We start from the raw sequence: 20,119 nt of genomic DNA, 5'->3' as shown, positions 1-20,119 counted from the left end.
TACATCGCTTTAACTGACAATTACGCAGTCGTGCGATGTTGTACCCAAACAAAATTTGTGTCCTTTTTCCCACAAATAGAGCTTTCTTTTGGTGGTAATTGATCACCCCTGCGATTTTTTTATTTTTTGCGCTATAAACAAAAAAAGAGCGACAATTTTGAAAAAAAAAAGTGTGTTTGCGTCTGTGTTTGGTGTGTTGTTAACAATTAATGGCACTGAAAACACAACGAGTAATTTTAGGTGTATAAAGGTGGCCATACCCTATACAATCTGATTGTACAATCTCCCTTAGATCTACCATCAATTATGTAGTGCAATGGCCTGCCTGATTGGATATAGAGTGATTGGCTAGATAGGCATTTCCTCCAATTATATAAATTTGGTAAATCTAAAGGCGATTGTACAATCAGATTGTATAGTGTATGGCCACCTTTATACATCTAAGAGTACTAGTTGCGCTTTCAGTGCCATTAATTGGTAATGGTACACCAAACACAGAAGCAAACACACATTTTGCCATGTGAAAAAACAGGTGGCAAATTCTGCAAAACGCACAGTAAAAAACACACAACCCACAAAACGCCAACATGTCCCATAAGCCACATATAGCACAGCCCATTTAAATCAACGGGCTGCCCTATGCGTGTCACAGGAAAAGCGAGCCACAAAACGTTCACTCCCATTATGCTAGATGTGAATGGGGCCTAAAAGTGAAATTGGTGCGTTAACACAAGAACAATGAGGCTCCATTCACATCTGTGCGTTTCCTTGCATTTCAGAAATGTGCTGCATCAAAAATCACAAAAAATCACGTGTCTGTAGAATTTATGGAAAGTTTTGATATTTTTGCAAAAAAAGTACATGAATACTATACTAGGGAGCTGGAATTTAGAACAAAAAAGCCTTTAAACTATTCTAAACGCATTTATTAAATACATATCTGACTAAATTGTGTTTTTATATCAATGGCAGATTGGAGATCAAATGACATTTTTTTTTACTGCAAAAGTCTACTCCATAGTGTTGTTTACAGGCAGAAACCTGTATTAATGGTGTTGTAACCCACATAAAGTAGTTCTGTTTGTTTTCATTTTCTTACTCCAGAAACTCAAAGGAATTTGATTCCTTTAGTCTACACCACCATGTTTTTCGAACATGCACTAAGTTGTTTTTACGATTAGTCTTTTTGTAGCTTGCTATTCTGCCTGTTAATGGTGAGCAAACATGCAAGAAGATCTCTTGTGAACATAACCCACTCATAAAACATGTTTTTACTTTTGAAATGATCAGGCTGTGCTTTTTATCTAAAGACCTTGATGCTAATGGTGCACCTTAGATGTTTGGGAGATATGGCACTAGTAATGTGTACTGACAACATCAATTACTCCTAAAGAGCTTTAAGAACTCCAATTCACAATGGATGTTTTTTTCAAATTAAATGTATTGATGTAAGTTTGTATTCATTCTTATAACAAATAGGAGGCAACTATCTTTATTAAACATCATCAACATTACAAAAGCTGTGGAGCAATACTGAAATGTAATAAAACAATAGATTAACAGACATGTAAAGGTGTTCCCACTATCGGTGTCTATACCTTTTCAGTTGTTATGCATCTGAGAAGCATCAGCTCTGTGGCTCTTGGACTGCTTGTTTCTGCTTGGTCTTTTTCGCAGCAACACACCCTTGACATCTGGAACCCAGTGAAAGCACTAGGCCTTCAAAAGACAGATATACCTTGTGCTGAAAAAGGTCAAGCAGTTACATCAGCTCCAGCAACCTTTGGTAGGGTTTCGAACAGAATAACCCACATTGTTCAACATCAGATCACCATGGAACCTGCTTTCCACTTTCCTGACTGTTGGAAACCCTCTTTAGAGGCATTAATCTGATATCAGCTCATGAGAGGCCTGGTTATTGCTTAGTCTGTGATATGACACATGAGGACCCACACAGATACCTCAAGGAACAGTGCAGAGCAATCTGTCAGAATCTGCAATGCTAATGTAAGACCAGTACAAATGGATTCTGATAGATTGCTATGCATACTTTGCTTCTTGCAATATTTTATTGAATAAGCTAAAAAAAAAACATAATGTGAAGGGTACTGGCAAAAAAGTGCCATGTTTTTGCAATTTTGTCTTGCATACACCATGGAATTCTGACTGCTCCTCAATGACCTTGTGCATTTTGACACAATCACTTTTGCAAAGGAATTAAATATACAGAGGATCAAGTGAAAAACCTATAGCTGACCATTTCTCAAAAAAAAATGTGACAATGAAGTGGATTTCCAGATTATATTGTGATTTCTTCTAGCAAAACAAAACTAGTAAAGATACCACATCATAGAATATGTTTTTACCAAAACCACAAGAGTGTAGAAGAAAATCAACATGGCATCTATTTTTGTTTATTCTGCCACTTTGCAATGGGCGGTTATCTAGATCGACCCTACATCATATCCCTCTGACAATTCAAAATGTTAAATTGTAAGTCACTCTTATTTTGATGGTTGCTCTGTTAGAGATAATCCTCAACTGAAACAACAAGCAGCACACGTCTTTTTGACTAATCCTAATAATTTTTGCAATGCTGGAGAAGGCCGATTTCTCAATAATAAATGCTTGGCTCAAGCTGCCCTCCTAGCACTAACTGAAAATCCCATCACAAAGAAGGGCTTTCTGGTGAGTTACTGTATATCATGAAACCCCTAATTTTTCCAGGCACTGACATGGTTAGCTTCAATTATAAAGAGCTTCAAAAGGAGACTAGATACATCTATTGGGAAAGTAGAACACATACATCTTTAAATGGTGTATTAGATAAAAATCAGGACATAATATTTAAGAAAGATTTTTAAATGTTAGCTTTAAGAGAAACTCCCATATCAAAACACAGATTGTTACATTTGCATAGTCATGGTTTTGGTACAAAAAAAAACAGGATATTCCACAATTTAAAGGGCATGTAGAATTTCCAAAGCACTATGACAAGAGCTGTAGGACTTCTCGAATTCTTTCTCTCCTCTGTGAGTTGGCCTCTTCCTGTGTCTCATCGCTGTCACACTCCTTCATGTAAGCCTCAGCTTTCTGTATGGTGGTTTCACGTGCACTGCCTTTCAGACCACCCAAGTAGTCCAACATAATATGAAAGTACTTGTCAGGAACCTATAAAAGCAAAAAAGCGAAAGACAATGTTAAATGGATTACTTTCAGTCCTGTACAACTCAATGTAAATGGAGAAGCAGATTGAAGGGACTATTTGAACAGAAGAAATGTAATTCAATGCCGTTTAAAACGAGTCTAAGCACCTTAGAAGTATCTGAAAGCATTTGATTTTGGATCCTGTTTACACAAGACTTTCTTTTTTCCTTCTATAAAAACAGTGGCTATTCAATAAACTTGTAAAGCAAAGCCTGATCAGTGTGTGGAGCCACCTGTTCATTGATGAGATTCTCCCTGTGATAAGCATTGAGTGGTATCCATTTAACTCACAGTTTTGCTGTACTGGGCCTCTACAGGATTTAGTCCTATATAAACACACATATTATTTTCTACTGAATAAACAATTGTATTAAATTGGGTTCAACTCTAAGCCTCTACACCTACATGTACTATATTAAAACTAATTTACTGCTGTAAGGTTCGCAATAAATGGCACTAAAACGTCTTTTTTTAGCAGGATACCCTAAAAATCCATTGGGGTTATTGTTATTAAAATTATTAAAATTGGAAACTATATTTCACTTTTTTGTTTAGAAGAAATTCTGATTCCAACAGTTCAGTCATCTTTTGAGAAATAGTGAAAATCCTCCAGTAAAATGTATTTTGTAGTATGATTTTGTCAATTTATGAAGACCATAAAAACTGAAAAATGATGCTGCTCTAATCTTGCCTCAGTTCTATATTTCAATAGAGGGAAGCTGGGGAAGGCAGTTTAATCAAGGGAGTGTTTTGTGTCCATTTTGCCAAGCTGATTTGTACCAGATCTTATACTATACTATTGCTCTGCAACTTCCATGTCAAACTTTAAACTGTAAGTAAGATCAAGTAAATGATTTAAAAGTAAAACACTGCAAAGTGTAGTGAAAAGCATTTATTTGATCATTTTAAATAAAGTTCCTTACACTCGAGTCTATACATAACTGCATTCTCAAATATTGCCAGCAGGTGGCACTGCGCCAATCAGAAACACTATGTGAAAGTTGTCTCAGAGGTTTATAAATGTGTTATTAGGAGGAAGGAATATCATATTTGCACATTGTCACTTTTGTTTTCAATGATTAGTATTTTGTTTTCAATAAAAAGAACAGGAGAGAGAATAATATTTTACATGCTGTACATCTGGTAAGAAGAATGAATTAGTAGAGCATATGGCAGAAGGAAAGCGTTCTGGAGAGAGAACCACTACTGCTAAAATACAAACATCTCAAAAACCTGATGGCACATTTCCCTTCAGCTGTATAGGCTAATGGAGCTTTCACCATGACAATCGAGTACATGACACATACAGCGTGTTCTTAATGTCAGCAGAGACAAGGAATAATGAAATTAAGAGAATAAGAAAGAAGAAGTAGGGAGAAAAAGGAAGAACAGAAGAATAGGTCAGGTTGACACATATGCAAAGTCTAATATCACTTGCAGATGATGGATTTATATTCAAACTTTTGGTATTAATGTTGCCATGTACATGAGTACAAATACTTGGTGTATGTTCCAAATGCCCAGTAGTGTATATACTACTTTATACAAACTCATGCCTAGACTTTTGACATTAAAGAAGAACTCCATGAATGAACTCACTATTTAATGTGCTGGCTTACAATGGGTCACCACCCCAAGGATTTCTCTGATTTATTTACAATTTAGTTTTACTGAGCGCCAACAGTACAGCTATTGCTATACTCCCTGTGCTCCGACACTGGACCTCCAAGTCTCCTTTACAGCAGCTAGAGTCAACTGTCTGTCCATCCTCTCCTCTTACCCAATCACAGAACACTTTGTATTATATGTAAGCCCATTCACAAAATACAAAGCCTTCTGTGAATGGACACAGAAGAGGAGGGGCAGGCAGTCGCACAGCAGTAGCATCTCTTCTGTCAGAGCACCAGGAGGATAGCGATAGCTATACTGTCAGCACTCAGTAAAACTGAGTAAACACTTCTTTGAACGTAACCCATTATTAATCAGAGCAATTTAAATAGTGAGTTAATTCCTGGATTTCTTCTTTCAATTATTTTTAAATTTTTAGAGTTGAACTAAAGTCTGTTTTACTCACCTCCATTCTAGCACTGCCATGTCTTTTGTCATCTTAAAGCGGAGCTCCAGCCCCCCAACCAAAAAAATTAAAGTCGGCAGCTACAAATTCTGTAGCTGCTGACCTTTAATATTAGGACCCTTACCTGCCCAGGGATCCTGCGATGTCTGTACCCCAGATGATTTTTCAATCGGCTCTCGGGTGCTGCCATCGCTATTCCTTGTAAAGGAAACCGACAGTGTAGCCTTGTGGCTTCACAGCCAGTTCCCTACTGTGCATGTGCGAAGCGCGCTGTGCTTTAATTAGCTGGCCCAAGATAACAACTCCCACTTATGTGCATAGTAGTTACCTGTACCAAGGAATGCCAAAAGTGTACACTGAGTTGCACAAGCGCGACTATCTAGAAACTCGCTATTAGACAGATAAGTAGTTTTTATTGCAAAAGAGACAGACTGAATCTCTTCTGCAATAATATTCTACCTGCTATCAAATTTTCTTTTTCTAAGCTAAATGAACTTTAAAATAATTCCTCACTGACCTCTCTAGCTATTTGCACTGTGAAGTACTCCTCAAAGATCACAACAAAGACTGGTAGACTGACAAAGAAAGGAAGGGGAGAGGAGCTGTGCTGTCAGTGCCCTCTGTTTTGAAGATGAACTTCTCTACAATGTCTACAGCTATGGAGGTAAGTGCATGTTCTAAAGTGTTTTTTACTACTTGTTCTGAATTTGGAAATACGTTGTGTAAAGTCTGAGGCCAGGTGCACTTTAACCGCTTGCTGCCCGCCCAACGTCATATGACGTTGCAGACTTTGAGCGGTGATATCTGAATGATGCCTGCAGCTGCAGGCATCTTTCAGATATCTTCTGGAGGTGACTCCCGGAGATTTCTGGTGGGCCAGATGGTCCCCGTCTCTATAAACGTTCGGATGCCGGGCGCGATGTTATGACGTCACGCCCGGCCTCTGCATTTGAAAAAATGCCGCCGCCTCAGCTGGGAAGCCAAGATAATTTTTTTTTTTAATTATTTCAGGCTTCACAGCCTAGAGGTGAGATCTGGGGACTTATTGTCCCCAGATCTCACCTGTCATGCCATATTCCTATTACAAGGGATGTGTACATTCCTTGTAATAGGAATAAAAGTGATTAAAAAAATGTAAAAAGAAAACCTCAAATTAGAAAAATGAAAGTAAAATTAACAATAATTATTTATGTTTTTTTAAATCGCCCCTGTCCCTGCGTGCTCGCTCGCAGAAGCGAATGCATATACGTAAACTGCGTTAAAACCACACATGTGAGGTATCACCACGAACGTTAGAGCGAGAGCAATAATTTTAGTACTGAACCTCCTCTGTAACTCAAAACATGTAACTGGTAAAAAAAATTAAAGCATCGCCTATGGGGATTTTCAAGTACCAAAGTTTGGCGCCATTCCACGAGTGTGTGCAATTTTGAAGCGTGACATGTTAGGCATCTTTTACTCAGCATAACATCATCTTTCACATTATAAAATTGGGCTAACTTTACTACTTTATTAATGCATGAAACTGTTCTTTTTTCCAAAACAATGTGCATTTGAAAAATTTGCGACCGCCATTTTATTCTCTAGGGTTTCTGCTAAAAAAAAAACCTATATAATGTTTGGGTGTTCTGTGTAATTTAAAAAAAATATATGATTTTTACACGTAGGAGAGAAATGTCAGTATTGGTCTGGGTAGCAAGTGGTTAAAATGAAGCAGTGCTTTGTGCATGCACAGTAAAGCAACAAGTTCACTTTAATGGCAGCCCTACCTGCTCTTTAAACAATCAACCTTTGCTCACCCACCACTCCACTAAGCCCTTTTGGAGCAAATAAAAAAAGCCAGTACAGCTAAGTAAAAAGATCCTGTAATACCCTATCCTCCCACGTGGCAGCATTGGTGACTGGCTGTTCAGGCATCCAGTGGTGTCATATGAAGTTGGGAGACTGTTCTCTGTCCTTTGTGTAGATTTCAAGTGAGATACAGTGTACACAGGGTTTGTGTCCTCATTGAGGAGATTTCTCGGTTCTGATGCCTGTAACCTGGACAGGAAGTGAGGAGAAAGCTCCCTTATGGGGACACAGACAGCAATACCACCCTGAAAGAGGTTCTAAACTTTCCTCAGCCTGGTAGGTAATGTGTCCTCCTGTGTGCTGTAAGCAGACCCAGACCAATCTCGAGGCAGGAGAAGCACATACCTCAGGTACTGTGGTGGAGAGGGTGCAGCTGAAGTGAAAGCCTCTCCTGCCTCTGACAGTATGTCAAAATACAGATCAGCCCTACTGACTATTTACAATGAGAGATCAGCTCTCCCAGTGTCATCAACCACCTCTACTGTCTGTGTGACAACTGTCCCTGACAGCTGACACAAACCTTGTGGACAGCCTTCCCAGAAGAGTTGAAGCTGTTATAGCTGCAAAGGGTGGACCAACTCAATATTGAACCCTACGGACTAAGACTAGGATGCCATTAAATTTAAAGTGCAGTTTTCATATTATACAGTAGTGTATGAATGGATGTGCAAACTTCTTCCATCTCATCTCTCTGCAGAGCTACATTTTGGCATCTTTGCCTTGGTGCCACAGGATGTTGCCCTGGAACTGTTAGGGATATTTCCCACTACGTCTGTCTGAATTTAATCAAACGCTCACTGATGTGAAACCCAATTAAATATCACAGAATAGACAGAACTACAGTGAGAGATAAGAACAGTAAAGCGCAATCACCAAGCAGCACTGCCAGACATGAATCACAGCTTACAAATGTAATTTGTAAATGTGGCAGTTGTCATATGTACAAATACTTACACAAAGTATACAGACAAACTTAAAAAAAAAATGTTAAAACAAATCATAAAAAGATAAAAAGATTATGACTGCCTGTGCTTCACATTTCATTAATTCTCACCCTAGGTTCACACTTCTACACTTTGTGCTGCTGCTGTGCCTGCGTTTCCACAAAAAAATGTGCATGCACATTTCCAAAAACACGGATGCAGGGAAATCGCATGAATTTTTTGACCGTGCGATTTCCCTGTGGTTCCCCCACCCACAAATGTGCTGCATGCTGAGATGCGTGGGGGTGCCATTCAGAATGAATGGCAACTCTGCGTGTCTCCTGAGAGCAGTGCGATTTGGCTGCAGGTGGTTGCAGCTGCGGGGGACAGATATGATTCCCGCACCCTCAGCCAAACGCATAGGTGTGAACCTAGCGTTAGTGGCTTGAGGAGTCGGGCTCCCAGCCTCAGGCTTGCTCGGAAGCCTAAGTAAACCTTTATCTCCAGCTCCAAAAAAGCTTCAGCTGCTAAACTGATTTGGAGGAGCTTTGCTTTCGCTACTGATACCATAGAAATGCAAATAAAAATAATAGATTTTTCTGGATAAATTTAGAAAAAAATCTATATTTGCATAGGTTTTCAAGGACACTCCAAAGACCCTGTGAAGAGTTTTACTGCTATTCTCGGTTATGTTAGAGCAGTGGTTCTCAACCTGGGGGTTGGGACCCCCTAGGGGGTTCAAATAATGATTTGCCAGGGGTCCCAGAATCCTGGGCTTTCTTGAAGCTCGCACTGCTCTCCCAGCCTTTTTGCAGCCGTCCAGCAGGGCTGTCCCTGGAGCCCGCGGCCACCCACTAAGCTAATTCGCAGCCGCCCATTCAGTTCACGGCATGGCTGGGGGGCAGAGACTAGAGGTCAGCTGACTGGTGAGGAATGTGAAGTGGGAGGGGCTGGAGGAGACCCTATCTCCTGATTTCGGGATAGGTGTCACTGCTACGAGACACCACAAAGTTGGAGACACAGTGAAGCCAGAGACACAGTGAGTAACAATACCTGTGATTAGAGTTGCCATTAAAAGTCCCCACTACAGTTCTCAGATCAGCAGATGACCTTGATCAAGAGCACCTAAGTTGGCTGATCAGAACTACCCCCAGCACTGCCAATCATCCCATAACCCCCCACCAAGGAGTAAGAGAAAGAATAAAGATAGAGAATACATTGAAGGGAGAGGAAAAGAGGGGGAGGAACAAAGAAAAAAGGGAGAGAAAGACTAATAGAAAGAATGAGAAAGACTGCTAGAGAGATGGATGGGGGGGGACAAGACATTAGGATAGAGAGAGAGAGAGATATAAGTGAAAGAAAGGAGAACAAGGAGAATAAGTGGTACATCCTAAAATCTACCATAAGGTGTTTAATACTATATGAGTGGAAGGAACTCAGGGAGCGCTAAACGTCCCTGGGTTAGGTCCGCAAATTACTTGCCTTGGGTGCTGACAAACCACGCTACAAAAATAATTTTACTGTAAGGGGTCACCACAACTTGGGAAATTTTATCAAGGGTCACTAGTAGGTTGAGAGCCACTGTGTTAGAGAGATTTTCCCTTACTTGCTGTCACAGTGAAATAAAACAAAAGTTCTTACTGGACAAACTCTTTAATGAAAATGACTCCCGTTCCTAGAAGGCATCTGCAGGATTGGAATTATCACTCAATGAATATTTTCATACAGTAACCCTTTTCTCTGCCACCAATGTATACCATATGCAGGAAGCAGTGGGATCTTTTACACACACTATAGCAACCAGGAATGTGTGTAAATCTGACAAGCCGACTGTTGGCTGTTAGATGGAAGCAATCCAGTGGGTGTACAGCCACCTGATCGATTCCACACCCTGGTAACACTGTCCCCCTATCCCCCCACCATATTTCTAATTTTTTCAGTTTCTGGTGTCATATTCCAGCCAATCTAGCTAGAGAAGAAGCTAATGGAGTGCAATCTGTACCCCATTAGCTTCATTGGAAGGCAGGTGAGACATCATGGGCCTTTTAGACACCTGATGTCTGTAAAAAAAAAAAAAAGTGTTTAAAACCCCCTGCGCATGAGTGTGGTGGACTAAGGACAATCTTCACATGTATTCAGTTTAAGATACCACCCAGGGATAAATCTGGCCTTGCTGCCCTCTAACGACCAGGGTAGTCCAAATAGTAACTGCAAGAAACAAAACAACAGAAGGCGCACCAGGCTAGTGCATTATCACAATGGTGATTTAATAGAAACAGACAAAATCGTACTCACAAACAATGAAGGTTCACATCATACAGTGAGGGAAAAAAGTATTTGATCCCCTGTTGATTTTGTACATTTGCCCACTGACAAAAATGATCAGTTCTATAATTTTAATCGCACATTTATTTTAACAGTGAGAGACAGAATAACAACAAAAATATCCAGAAAAACGCATTTCAAAAAAGTTATAAATTGAATTTCATTTTAATGAGTGAAATAAGTGTATTTGACCCCTTCACAAAACATGACTTCATACTTGGTGGCAAAATCCTTGTTGGCAATCACAAAGGTCAGACGTTTCTTGTAGTTGGTCACCAGGTTTGCACACATCGCAGGAGGGATTTTGTCCTATTCCTCTTTGCAGATCCTCTCCAAGTCATTAAGATTTCAAGGCTGACATTTGGTAACTCAAACCTCCACTTATTTTCTATGGGATTAAGGTCTGGAGACTGGCAAGGCCACTCCAGGACCTTAATGTGCTTCTTCTTGAGCCACTCCTTTTGTTACCTTACCCATCCATGACCTATTTTCAATGCCCTGGCTGAGGGAAGGAGGTTCTCACCCAAGATTTGACGGTACATGGCCCCATCCTTCGTCCCTTTGATGCGGTGAAGTTGTCCTGTCCCCTTAGCAGAAAAACACTGCAAAGCATAATGTTTCCACCTCCATGTTTGAGGGTGAGGGTGGGGGTGGTGTTCCTGGGGTCATAAGCAGCATTCCTTCTCCTCAAAACACGGCGATTTGAGTTGATGCCAAAGAGCTCGATTTTAGTCTCATTTGATCACAACACTTTCACCCAGTTCTCCTCTGAATCATTCAGATGTTCATTAGCAAACTTCAGATAGGCCTGTACATGAGCTTTCTTGCAGACGCTGCAGGATTTCAGTCCTTCACAGCATAGCGTGTTACCAATTGTTTTCTTAGTGACTATGGTCCCAGCTGCCTTAAGATCAGTGACAAAATTCTCCCCTGTAGTTCTGGGCTGATTCCTCACCATTCCCATGATCATTGAAACTCCACGAGGTGACATCTTGCATGGAGCCCCAGACCGAGGGAGATTGACAGTTATTTTGTGTTTCTTCCATTTGCGAACAATTGCACCAACTGTTGTCACCCTCTCACCAAGCTGCTTGGCGATGGTGTTATAGCTCATTCCAGCCTTGTGTAGGTCTACAACCTTGTCCCCGACATCCTTGGACAGCTCTGTGGTCTTGGCCATGGTGGAGAGATTGGAATCTGATTGATTGCTTCTGTGGACAGGTGTCTTTTATACAGGTAAGAAGCTGAGATTAGGAGCACTCTCTTTAAGCACTCCCTTAAGTGCTCCTAATCTCATCCCGTTACCTGTATAAAAGACACCTGGGAGCCAGATATCTTGCTGAATGATAGGGGATCAAATAATTATTTCACTCATTAAAATTCAATTTATAACTTTTTTTAAATGCGTTTTTCTGGATATTTTGGTTGTTCTTTTGCCTCACACTGTTAAAATAAACCTACCATTAAAATTATAGACTGATCATTTGTCAGTGGGTAAACATACAAAATCAGCAGGGGATCAAATACTTTTTTCTCTCACTGTAACAAGAAACTGTCTCATGGTACAGTGGTAAGCGATATCCAAATGGATCCAATGCCAAAGAGACAAAACACGGGATCCAAAAGGTGGAGCCTTTTGGATGCCGAACGACATCAACCTGTCACCAAAAAAAAAACAAAAAAAAACACATAGGGGACTTGTCCCTGATGTGATGAAAAAAAAAGTTTTAGTTAAAAAACAGTGTGAAAACTTACACCGAATCTTTTGAAATCCACCCCCACATACAAACATAAGACACATACGTTGTACATATCATTGTGCACACTGGAGTGAGGTTAACTGTAAACTGGTGACCTCTAGGGGCTTTTAAAGCATTGCTTTTGGAAAATTTATGACACCGAAGTTTGTTGCCGTTTCACAGGGACACACAATTTTAAGGTTTGACATGTTGGGTATCTATTTACTCAATGCAGAAAAAGGAAGGTTTCCCCACATTGGGGTTTTTAGGCAGCACAATAACAGATATAGACACAGTTATATGAAAAAAGTATAATAATTTTATTGGATAATGATAGACCATCAAAGTTAAAAACTGTGAGCTTCAGTGGGAATTATTTAAAAAATAAGCTGAACATACATAAGCAGACATTTGTTCATAATCATACTTTAAATCATGAACATTAAACCTGACGCGTTTCAACCCCTACAATTGGGGTCTTCTTCAGAGGATCAGTCTGCTGGGGAGAACACGAAAATAGAGTTGATATACATATACATGTTCCATTCGTATGAGTATAGTATAAACTACATTAGCTACGCAATACTTTAATGCAGTATAGTTACCAAGTATAGGTATGTTCAACAAAGAGCACAGATTCCCACATGAAGATCCCTTTAAAAGATAAGTTGCTTTGTCCTCTTCTCCAGTGGGGGGCTCCAACCTCCTCTATTGCCGCCACAGCCCAGACCAGGATAGTGAGACGTAACGTGGCTTTCGAGAGGTCACACTTTTGAGCACCGCCCGTCAAAGCGGACGACCGGCCGGAAAGCACCAAAACACCTGTGATAAAGGTTTGCAGGGAATAATAAATAAAGGCCCATATAGGAATAGTCAAGTTTGATCAGTGGGCTAAAAAAGCCACTACAGGATCAAGGGCATTATAAATATGGTATATGTGGCCCAAAACCAAGGAAGGTTCTGAACCATAAACATCTGGTGTATGTTCAAAAAGAAAAGAAAAGAACATGCACAAAGCAAAACTGCAAAGAGATTAAGAAGTATTGAGTCTGCTGTGCCACGTTACGTCTCACTATCCTGGTCTGGGCTGTGGCGGCGATAGAGGAGGTTGGAGCCCCCCACTGGAGAAGAGGACAAAGCAACTTATCTTTTAAAGGGATCTTCATGTGGGAATCTGTGCTCTTTGTTGAACATACCTATACTTGGTAACTATACTGCATTAAAGTATTGCGTAGCTAATGTAGTTTATACTATACTCATACGAATGGAACATGTATATGTATATCAACTCTATTTTCGTGTTCTCCCCAGCAGACTGATCCTCTGAAGAAGACCCCAATTGTAGGGGTTGAAACGCGTCAGCTTTAATGTTCATGATTTAAAGTATGATTATGAACAAATGTCTGCTTATGTATGTTCAGCTTATTTTTTAAATAATTCCCACTGAAGCTCACAGTTTTTAACTTTGATGGTCTATCATTATCCAATAAAATTATTATACTTTTTTCATATAACTGTGTCTATATCTGTTATTGTGCTGCCTAAAAACCCCAATGTGGGGAAACCTTCCTTTTTCTGTTCCAGTTTTTAAGGGGTGAACAGCAATTTTCTTTTCTTCTCCCTAGTGTCCCCTCCATTTTTTCGCTATTTACTCAATGCAACCTCATCTTTTATATTTTACAAAAAAAATTATTTATGTGCACTAAAATTAACTTTAATTATTTTTTAACAACAATTTTGCTTGATAAACTGTTGCGCTAATATTGTGTGACACAAAAATATGGATCTCCCACTATTTTATTCTCCAGGGTGTCATATCTGCTTTAGAAAATATATCATATTTTGAGGGTGTTAAGTAATCTTCAGGGCTAGATTTTTAAACATGTGCCAAAACCACAAAGAAGGCTCTGACAGTAAAGAGTTAAAAGCTACATGACAAAGACTAACATTTTGCATCAGTTCCAGGCACTGCATGCATTAGAATATTAGAATAATAAACAGTTCACATGTAACATATTCATGTGAAAGTATTTTTCAAGACATGCACTACAATTACTTAAAGTTGAAAGTATAAGACACAGATGATTGCAATTCTGTGATAATTATTACATCAATGTATTTTTTTTATGCAAACAGCGAACCTGAATTTAAATTGATATTAGCCATTTGCAGTCTACTGTACAACAGAGCTCAGAGAGGGGAGGGAGAAATGGGACAAGCAGCCAATCAGGTGTGCTGTAGTGCAAGGAGCCAGGCTGGTAGCAGGAGGGAGCAGAGTGGCAGATAGATGAGCTCATTAATGTGCTGCTTCTCATTTCACTGTCCAGTCAAAGGATGAGGAAGGGACCTGAAAGTGAAACTGCAGCAGGGAAAGATGAGGTCTACTTTCTTGCCAGGCAAGGCTGTGCTGTATGGGAAAGTTATGTAAATCTTAGGACTTGATGGACAGAAATACAAATCCTTTGGTAGGTAAAACAGCTTCCTTGCATATGTTCCATCTGTATGTTTTAGCTCTTTGTTTGAAATTCAGCTTTAATCAAAAATAGGTCAAACATTGAATAATATATTATTCCACTATTCAGGAAATTGCTTTGCTACCAAAAAATAGATTACATACTGACCTATGATATTTTATGTATGACAGTTCTGTGAAATTTCACTGAAAAGAATGTCATCTCCAGTAGCTTTGCTCTATTCTAATTTCATCCCTAGAAACTCTCTGGAGCCAGATTATCTCTGATCCAACTCTAGGCAAAGGAGCCATATTAAAGCTCCACTTGTGGAGCCTCATCAAGACATAATGAAATATATGAAGTTGTATTTAAAAAAAAGAAAGAAAAAAACCTACTCTGTGCTAAAGTATCCTTAAAAACAAAAAATTACCGTATTTATCGGCGTATAACACGCACCCCAAGTTTAGGAGAGAATTTTAAGGAAAAAAACTTTTAGGAGGGAAGTTTAAGGAAAAAAAAAAACTTACATTAAAATGCCCATCAATGCAGCCTTATCTTGTCCATCTGCAGCCTTTTTAGTGTCATTGCAGCCTTTTCAGTGTCAGTGTAGCCTTGCCCCAGTGTCCATTGCAGCCTTGTCAGTGCAGCTTTGCCCCAGTGCAGTCTTGTCAGTGCAGCTTAGCCCCAGTGCAGTCTTGTCAGTGCAGCTTTGCCCCAGTGCAGCCTTGTCAGTGCAGCTTTGCCCCAGTGGTCAGTGCAGCCTTGCCCCCAGTGTCCATGCTTGGACAGATCACCGCCGACATACACATAGCATGTAGTTTTATACATGGCGCTGCGGAGTTCGGAGGGACTCGGCGGAGCTGAACGAACGCCACCGAGATACACATAGTCGAGTGTACTCAGCTTTTTCCGGCGCCGCTCACAGTCCCGTCCTATGATGGACATAAAACAGGTCCAATGGCGGGACTGGGCGTGACTGTGAGCGGCGCCGGAAAGAGCCGAGAACACTCGACTATGTGTATCTCGGCTCTGCCCAGTCACTGTGATTTCGGCGGCGCTCGTTCAGCTCCGCCGAGTCCCTCTGAACTCCACAGCGCCATATTTAAAACTACACGCTATGTGAATGTCGGCGGCGATTGCCGCCGATAGATCAAAATTAGCGGGGATCGGCGTATAACACGCACCCACGATTTTCCCCTGATTTTAAGGGGAAAAAAGTGCGTGTTATACACCAATAAATACGGTATATATATACTTGCTAAAAAAAAAAAAAAAAAAAGTGTTATTCCACTTTTGCCACTATAAAGCCCATGTGCAAAATCAGAAAAAAAGTAAAAAGAGAAAACAGTAAAATTAAATCACTAGCAGCGGAGGGGGCGTGGTCAAGCTGGCGGCCTGAGCGGACGTGTGCTACTTGAGCTCCGCTCCTACCTGGATATTTTATCCGTTTAATATCGGCAAAACTCTCACTATCCTCTCCCGGTTCCACCCAGAGACCCCCGGGTATGCGAAGAGGCAAATCCAGCTCCGGACAGAAGAATTCCTCCACGTCTAAAGGCTCTCCACAGCTGAAGCAGAAGCAGGCCCTTCCCGCCAGCTCGCACATGGCGACCCAAACTCCGGCCTCGAACCCAGTAACGGTGGAGGAAGACCGCTTTCAGGCTCTGATGCAGGCTATCTCCGGCTGCAAAACTACCCTCATGGCCAAAATTGACCTGTTACAGATGGATTTTGGATTGAGGTGCCGTAACATGGACAAATTTCATGACAGATTGGGGGAGGCCGATCGCCGCGTGGGCGACTCTAAGGATTCCATCAGAGAACACCGAGCCTCCCTCCATACACTACAGGTACGCGTGAAGGCGCTGGAGTCCCAAGCGGAGGACAGTGAAAACAGAAGCAGTAGGAACAACCTGCGGGTCGTGGGCCTGCCTGAGGGAACTGAGGGACAGGACCCAGTAGCCTTCACGGAAAATATGCTCTGCACTCTCTTACCTGGTGCTGTGTTTTCCCCTCATGCGGTGGAGAGAGCCCACAGGATGCCTCCTGTGCGGGGCCCGCCGGGGGCACCACCACGCACCTTCATTTTCCGCCTGTTAAACTTCCGAGATCGGGATATGGTGCTTCGAGGGGCAAGGAAGGTGGCTTAGGAACCGATATGACATTGCACAACTATGCTATTCCCGGATTACTTGGTTGAAACCCAGAGGCGCCGCAGAACATTTGACCACATCAAGGCACAGCTTTGTTCCAAGAACATTAAATATAGTATGTTGTTCCCTGCCCGCCTTCGGGTGGTGGACGAAGAGTCTACGCGCTACTTTACCTAGCCGGAGGAGGCCTCCTGGTGACTGGATACTCTGCCTAGACCCCGGTAATTGTATTCCCATTGTTCCTTGTTTGTTTCCCCGCTGATGTACCGGCCTGTTTCCTATCTCCTTCCCCCGGTGTGGCTGACGGCGACCCCGGCCGTCTCGCTCTGCAAAAATGCCCCCCCTGACTTCCGAGTCCTGGCCTGACTCTCATACTACCCCATACATACAATATCTGTTTGCCGTGAGACACTTTATGGATGGCCATTGTTGGTGACGGCCAGAGTTTGCTGCCGGCACTACTGCTGCAGATCCCCGGCAGTTCAAGCTCTGCTCTGCTCCCTGCTGGCTCTCCACCCTCTTTCATGCCGGGAATGTATGCACATGGACCATAGTTTTGGGGTCTCCAAAATTGCCATCTGTATGTGCTGAAGTACTGATAGTCCCTCCCTCGCCATGCGGCCTGACACTTATGAATTGCTGCAGACCAGCCGTCCATTCATCTGCCCCGAACTACATGGCGAGGTCCCCCCTCTGGCTCTCTGGAACCCTTGCCCTCCTCCTTTACCTGCTGGGAACTGCCGCCTTAAACTGTTAGGTTTTACTATGCCGGCTGAACGTTTCATGAGATTTGGTGATGGCATGAGGGGTTGATGCATGTTGGGGAAGCGGGAGATGGGCTGCTGTGGGTGTTGGGGGCGGGGGGCAAGGAAAAGTTGTTCATGCTCACCAAGTTGTGCCCTTAGCCTGTGCTAAGTGACCTCATTTAACGTTACACAATATGCTGGTTTCTTTCTGTTTTTTACATTCAGGTTGGGGGCGGTTGCCTAAGGCTTGCACTGACTATATAAACACTGCCTTAGCACCCCCCCTTCGGGTCGCCTTCTTTTTTTCTCCTTGCCCCCATAGGATATATACCTAAAGTGCTCTGGTTGAGCTAAGTTCTGGTTAAGGGAATGGGCACTCCGAGTTCCCCAACGGTTGTGCGGGGTGGGGGGAGGGGTTTTTTTTCTTATGGTGTTAGTATGTTTATGTCACAATGTTTTTGTCGCTGTAGTTTTCTCTGGCAATCCGACTGCATACAGCTCAAGAGTCTATTATGGGTCTGTCAGGCCCTCTGTAAAAATGTATTCATGGTAGATCTTGTGCGCCTCTCCTCGGGCGTTTCCAAATTGCAATTCTCCCTGTGGCCCACATGAGGTTGCTCTCCTGGAACGTCCGGGGACTTAATGATAAAGTGAAGCGCTCCTTAGTTTTAGCATATCTTAAAAAGTATGGTCAACATGTCTGTATTTTACAGGAGACGCATCTGGTGGGGAGTAGGGTGTTAAGCTTGAAGAAGCCCTGGGTTGGCCACTATCATGCCACACACTCGAGTTTTGCCCGGGGAGTTAGTGTATTGATTCATAAATCCCTAACGTATGAATTACTGGATGTTAAAGTGGACCCAGAGGGGAGGTACGTGCTCCGTTAAAGATATCATTGAAATGATACTTGGTCTTACACCGGTGGTATATGCCGACGTCACCCTTCTGAACCTCAGTAACACTATCACCTCATTAAGGGAGGCCCTCTTACTCAAACACATTCGGTAGGTACTCGGGCGTCCGCGTAAATGGGAAAGTCCGTCCTGTTTGCATTACACCCCTCTAACGACGGGCTACCAACAGGTACTCCGCTGCAAACAGTCTCCCAATTTAAGTACCTGGGGATAGTTATTCACAGAGATGTATCCTAATTTGTCCCTCTTAATTTAGAACCGGTGTTGTCTTTCCTGACTCAGAAATGTTCAGCATGGAAGACCCTACCCCTCACCCCAGTTGGCAGGGTAAATTTAGTTAAAATGTCTGTACTTCCCAAATTACTACAGCAGGGATATGCAAAACTACAAGTCCCATCATGCTTCTGCCTCTGGGTGTCATGCTTGTGGCTGTCAGTCTTGCTATGCCTCATGGGACTTGTAGTTCTGCAACAGCTGGGAGGTCCGCTAATTACATATCCCTGGACTACAGGATCGAGGGTATAAGGAGCAGTGGATCTCTAAAGGTTACGCTATAGCCATCAGTAGACTATGCAACATTTTTAAAAAAGGAATTCTCATTCAACTGCTAAGGGCCAAAAATGTTACAGCAACACTATTATTTTGTGACATTGCTTTTAGTTGAATTTAGTCAGATTGTTGGCATTACTAAATGGCATCTACCGATCCTGTATGTGGATCAGGAACTTCATGCAGTACTTAGTGGGGATACAATTTCTCTTGGAATTTCTATCTCACGCTGACAGCAAGTGAGGAGAGCCGGTTAGCGGTAATCCGAACAGGGGACATCTACACTGATAATCAGGGCAGCCCCAACAGTGTCCATCAGTGCTGCCAATCAGTGTTGCCAATCAGTGCTGCCCGTCAGTGCCACCTATTAGTGCTGCCTCATCAGTGCGATCAGTGCCCATCAGTGCAGCATATCAGTGCAGCCTCATCAATACACATCAGTGAAGGAGAAAAACTACTTATTTACAATATTTATCACAGAAACTAAGAAAAATGTTTTTTTTTCAAAATGTTTGGGCTTTTTCAATGGCGATTAAATACCACCAAAAGAAAGCTCCATCTGTCTCAAAAAAATTATAAAAATGGCATTTGGGTACAGTTTTGTATGACCGCGCAATTGTCATTCAAAGTGCCCATCTTCCCATCAACTTTGACCAGGTTGCATATCCCTGCTGAAGAAAAGCATCCCCACAACATTAGGGCTGTCACCACCATGTTTCACGGTGGGGATGGTGTGTTCAGGGTGATGTGCAGTGTTAGTTTTCCGCCACACATAGTATTTTGCTTTTAGGGCAAAAAGTTCCATTTTGGTCTCATTTGACATCCATAAAAGCCAGATTTGTGGAGTACACGACTAATGGTTGTCCTGTGGACAGATTCTCCCACCTGAGCTGTGGATATCTGCAACTCCTAGTGATACCATGGGCCTCTTGGCTGCTTCTCTGATTAATGCTCTCCATGCCCGGCCTGTCAGTTTAGGTGGACGGCCTTGTCTTGGTAGGTTTGCAGTTGCGCCATACTCTTTCCATTTTCGGACTGAACAATGCTCTGTGAAATGTTCAAAGCTTGGGATATTTTTTTATAACTTTGCTTTGAACTTCTCCACAACTTTATCTCTGACCTGTCTGGTGTGTTCCTTGGCCTTCATGATTCTGTTTTTTCACTAAGATTCTCTAACAAGCCTCT

General features: G+C 41.9%; 1 protein-coding gene across 4 annotated transcripts in view; it reads right to left on the bottom strand.

Annotated features, from left to right (window-relative positions):
• Positions 1-1,476: 1,476 nt before the first annotated feature.
• The window catches only part of CHLSN (cholesin), a 640,429-nt gene continuing 621,786 nt past the window's right edge, over positions 1,477-20,119 (bottom strand). For all 4 annotated transcript variants that reach the window (XM_073636813.1, XM_073636815.1, XM_073636814.1 and 1 more), the window contains one exon: positions 1,477-3,171. In XM_073636813.1, coding sequence (XP_073492914.1) covers positions 2,989-3,171 — 183 coding nt within the window. In that variant the 3' untranslated portion in view covers positions 1,477-2,988. The remainder of the gene's footprint in view (positions 3,172-20,119) is intronic.

Source organism: Aquarana catesbeiana, linkage group LG06, assembly GCF_042186555.1.
Source record: "Aquarana catesbeiana isolate 2022-GZ linkage group LG06, ASM4218655v1, whole genome shotgun sequence".
In the NCBI taxonomy this organism is placed as follows: domain Eukaryota; kingdom Metazoa; phylum Chordata; class Amphibia; order Anura; family Ranidae; genus Aquarana; species Aquarana catesbeiana.
This window is presented reverse-complemented; position numbering and strand designations above follow the sequence as displayed.